The sequence below is a fragment of the Gymnoscopelus braueri genome (genome assembly GCF_963280865.1).
Source record: "Gymnoscopelus braueri genome assembly, chromosome: 10".
Classification (NCBI taxonomy): Eukaryota; Metazoa; Chordata; class Actinopteri; order Myctophiformes; family Myctophidae; genus Gymnoscopelus; species Gymnoscopelus braueri.
The window spans coordinates 15,848,564-15,853,563 of NC_137611.1; the positions used below are offsets into that span (position 1 = coordinate 15,848,564).

At 43.8% G+C, this 5,000-nt stretch overlaps 1 protein-coding gene across 4 annotated transcripts in view; it reads left to right on the forward strand.

The window, feature by feature from the left end:
- Positions 1–5,000, forward strand: part of kirrel1b (kirre like nephrin family adhesion molecule 1b) — a 119,601-nt gene that overhangs the window by 75,003 nt on the left and 39,598 nt on the right. For all 4 annotated transcript variants that reach the window (XM_080441108.1, XM_080441110.1, XM_080441109.1 and 1 more), the window contains exon 3: positions 3,777–3,926. In XM_080441108.1, the coding sequence (XP_080297234.1) occupies positions 3,777–3,926 (150 nt within the window). The remainder of the gene's footprint in view (positions 1–3,776; positions 3,927–5,000) is intronic.

The window sequence follows — 5,000 nt, forward strand, 5'->3', positions numbered from 1 at the left end:
CTTCGGTTATGCAATACCCGTACGTTGTACCCGTTGTCAGAGCACTTAGTGCAGTACGGTATACCCATTACCGTAGTACATGGGGCGGGGCCGGTCTATGACGTCAGTTCTATGAATCGGATACACAAGAGATTTATGGGTTTATTTTTAGGGAACCACTAGACTGCCCCAACGCTCCTGATTTCGTGTATAGAGGGGCGGGTGTATAGAGCCGGCGAGAGATTGCGCCTGATCCCATTGGTTCACCGATCTGTCCGTCAACCCCCGCCCCGTTAACACAACATTACGAGCGACGCCCACTGCACTCTGGTTGGTTGGGAAGTGAAACACTTCCTCATACCGAGTACACCGACGCGCTGGGCCAGGCTTTTATTTTTTAGCAAAACTATAGGGAACCACTGATCTGACCGACCACCCTGGGAACTGTTCTCCCTGTTGGGTCCTCAGCAATACACACGCCAAGTTTGAAGTCCATCGGTTGAGCGGTTCTTGAGAAACGCAAAGGTCAGGCAGGCAGGCAGGCAGACAGACAGACAGACAGACAGACAGGCAGGCAGGCAGACAGACAGACAGACAGACAGACAGACAGACAGACAGACAGACAGACAGACAGACAGACAGGCAGGCAGGCAGGCAGGCAGGCAGACAGACAGACAGACAGACAGACAGACAGACAGACAGGCAGGCAGGCAGGCAGGCAGGCAGGCAGGCAGGCAGACAGACAGACAGACAGACAGACAGACAGACAGACAGACAGACAGACAGACAGACAGACAGACAGACAGACAGACAGACAGACACACACACAGAGATTCCTTCTATATTATAGATATATTAACGGTTCTCTGGAACGGCGCATGCACACAGAGACTTGCGGAATTTATAGTTTGTAAATAGCTTAGCTATAAGCTCTATTGTGAGATTACAGATCGTCTATTTCTGCTGCTTTCGCTCGACACGGTCATACTTACGTACATACTGTACACTGCCATACATATTTATGAAGCAAAAACATAAAAACATGAGATATGGAGATACAAGGTTTGTGCCCGACGGTGACAATATGAAATACATAACCAGTGTACAGTATTGTGTTCCAAAGGCTTTAGCTCATCTGTTGTAGTCATTCTCTAGAGAGCGTGTGCGACACATCTGATGAATAACCACACAAACTCCAGCTTTATACTTAGAACTTCACATCTGCCGAAAGTATTAAGCATAAAGATCAAGATTAAGAACAAAAGAGTTTCCGCAGATGCCAATGTTCTGTACTAAATCACAAAAAAGGCGTCTAATTCAAGTAATTAATTTGAAATCCTATTTTGTTTTATATGCATGAATCCTTCTCTGTAATGTCGTTATAAAACTTTGATGCGGCAGTTTAAAATCTTAACGACATAACGGCTTACTTTCTCAACAGTTAATGGAGATTATTAACTTCAAATGACAGCACTTATTTTTTATTTTTTTTTAATCTGCTTCATTCATACACAATTCAGCTGTCTGAGTCAAATGACAAGCAGGTGCTTAAGAAAGCACCGTCTATGATGAGAACGTATGGCTCTCATCCCCCTGAACCCTGAATACAGGCTCTTGCCTTCCGGGCAAATGGTTAAATGCTCCCGCAACTTAACCCATTCAATACGGAAACACATCTCTGTCATTTTTGATTTATTTGGCTATTCATAGCTCGGCACCAAGTGCTGCGCTATGAGCTTGTAGATCTGCTGTTTTTGAAAAATCAAGTTCATAGCACGGCACTTGTAGCCTGGTAAACCCTCCCTCCGGAAATCTCATTTGTAATTTATTTCAGGAGTGAGTCTGGCATGATCGCACATTCGGCAATTTGGCTGTGGGCTGGAGTTGGGCGGGAGTACCGTTGACTGACAACCCCTTCAGCCAATCAGCAGTGTTCCCCTTCAGCCAGTGCATTTTTACCACCTCCAGACTAATGTGACGCAACAGGACTTTTGAGACGGCCATGCCCAAAATAGGTTACCTTATTCAGATACATGCGTGTCACTGCCTGCCCCTGCCGGTTCTCTGAATTTTTATTTTTAAATGGGCTCTGTCATGATTAATTGACCACATATATGAAGTTAAACAACTAAATTCTATCCAAACGATATCTTAAAAGTAAATTCCGTGCCTCAAAATAGAAGTTTGAGAGCGTTTTGAAGTTTAAAAGAGAGTAGAAAACACTGCGGTCAAAAAAGATGGCTGCCGTTCGTTTTTGGTCGGCTGCACTCAGGCTGCTCTCGGTTCCATTCGGGCTCACTCTAACTCGCCACCTGATTGGCCAACTTTCGCTGTCAATCACAGAACGATGAGCGACGACGCTGATAGGCTCGTCCATTTGGTGAACGGGCTAGAAACGCCCATACAAGCCTTCAGGCCAGACTCCTTCCTGAAATCAAATGCAAATGAGATTTCCGGAGGGAGGGGGGTTTACCAGGCTACGGCACTTGGTGCCGCGCTATGAGCTTGTATATCTGCTATTTTTGAATAGCCAAAGAAATCTAAAAATGACAGAGATGCGTTCCCGGATTGAATGTGTTAAAAACTAAACTACTGGTTCAAATTCATGTTCATACCTACTTCCATTCGTGAGATGGAATACATTCCATCTCACGAATGGAAGGAGGTATGAACAAGAAGGAGGAGGTCACTGTTGTTCAGTTGTGGGGGCAGTTGACCGGCCCCTCACCATCGTGGGAGGATGGTGATGGTGAGCTGTGTTTTCATTTGTATGGTGCAATATGGTTGTGGTCTGCTGTCTACGATTGGAGGAGGAGGAGGAGGGGGGGGGGGGGGGGGGGGGGCTGTTATTTTTAAACACATTGAAAAACTTCTGCTTTTCTTGTATACTATTTAAATAGTTTGGGAACACTGCTGCTATTTATAATTATATCCCAAAAAGCGACTGCAAAATCCTGAAAGACTACTGCTATTTATTTCAAAAGCTTTTTTCAAAAACTATTTCTAACAGCCAGTTTTTCCAAGTTGCAATGTGACAGACAGTGGCTCTGTTTACACAATGCCGCACTGTAGTACCCCGAACAACTATACTTTCCCCAGTTTGTTTCTTACATTGTTTTATTATGTTTTTGACACTTGCTTTGGCAATGTAAATGTATGTTTTCTCATGCCAAAAAAAAGTGTTACTGTGGACACTTGTGGTTTTTGTGTTACGTATGTTTCTAAGATGTTCCTAATCTGCTGTAACACAAATTTCCCAGTTTGGAACTATTAAACTTGACCTTGACCTTCATTTATGCACCTATAGTATACTACAGTGAATGCACAGCGCTAGCCTCAGACTATATCACTGCGTGGATAAGAGTCTGCAGTGCTTCTATGAGGACGTTTTTTTTCCCAAGGGGGCGGGATCAAAACAATGGCTCTGGGCGCAATTGGTTGGACCTACAACCCAACTACCAATTACAGTCTCCCATATTTGAATACTGGGCCCTGATTGGTCACCCCAGACTTCGGGAGCACTTACTTTTGCACTGTCAGATTCATCTGGTCCCAGGCTAGCACAGCGCTGGCTCTTTTGGTGACGATGTTTGCAAAGACATTTGATCCCCAAAGCAAAGTTGGAACACTGCATGTGGGCCCCAAATAATTGTAAAAAAACACTATAATAAGATTGTGGGTCCGCGACCAAATACATTATCATTATCACTACATCATCAATGTTTGAGAAGCACTGCTGTACTGTATCAACTAACCTCAGGTGTTTGTGTGTGTGCGTGTGTGTCTGTGTCCCTCAGCCTGGCCCAGGTACCGGGTGCTGCGTGTGGTGGACACCGGTCAGTACAACCTGGAGATCAACAACGCTGAGCTGTCCGACGACTCGGTGTACGAGTGTCAGGCCACCGAGGCCGCCCTGCGCTCCAGGAGAGCCAAACTCAACGTTCTCAGTAAGTATGCACGCTATACGGAAGACCTATAGAGCACCGAAGTCCTGACGTCACTCGTTCATCCCCAGGTTTGCGGAAGTAATTTCTCTATGGAGAATAACATTGGGTCATCTTAGAATCGTCTCATATAAGAATTGTGGTCCAAAAATAAACACAGCGTGTCGGCGTTATTGTCAGGGAGGAGGTTCTGTATCGTTTATGATAGTCAGTCACTTATATTTGATACAGTCTGTTTCTGGCGGAAGTAACATTAGCGTTTTCTCACCGTCAGTTGATGCTTCATATCCATAAGAGTCAACCCGCCGGGGTCATGTGTTTGTTTTTGGAACACAGTTCTTATTTGACGCGATATTCAATACGTCTATGGGATTCAGAACGGGGGTGGAAAACTGCAAACCAGGTAGACAAACAAAGGATGTGTAAATGACGTCAGACTTCGGCGGTCTATTGCCGGGATTTGACGGTAGTATCGCCCAAGGGAAGTCCCGCCCCTATAGACACTCTCGGCATTAGGTCGTGACCAGTGGTGGAAAGTAACTCAGTTCATTTACTTAAGTACTGCACTTAAATACAATTTTGAGGTATTTGTACTTTACTTGAGTATTTCCAATTTCCAATACTTTTACTTCTACTCCACTACATCAGAGGCAAATATTGTACTTTTACTCCACTACAATTATTGGAAAACTTTAGTTACTAGTTACTTTTCAGATATAAATTATTACATTATGAAACATACATTAACCACTTTAGCCCTATTTTATACCAAGGCTATTTGAAAATAGCAGATCTACAAGCTCACAACGTGTCGCATCGCAACGCATTGTGAGCTTGTAGATCTGCTATTTTCAAATATTTTAGTACTTTTACTTTTGGTACTTTAAGTACATTTTGATGCCAATACTTCTGTACTTTTACTCATGTAAATTTTGAATTCTGGACTTTTACTTGTAACAGAGTATTTTTGCAGTATTAGTACTTTTACTTAAGTAAAGAATTTGAGTACTTTTTCCATCACTGGTCGTGACCAGGCTTTTCTCTTGGCAGATGAGTGAGGCTGGGAACGAGGCTACA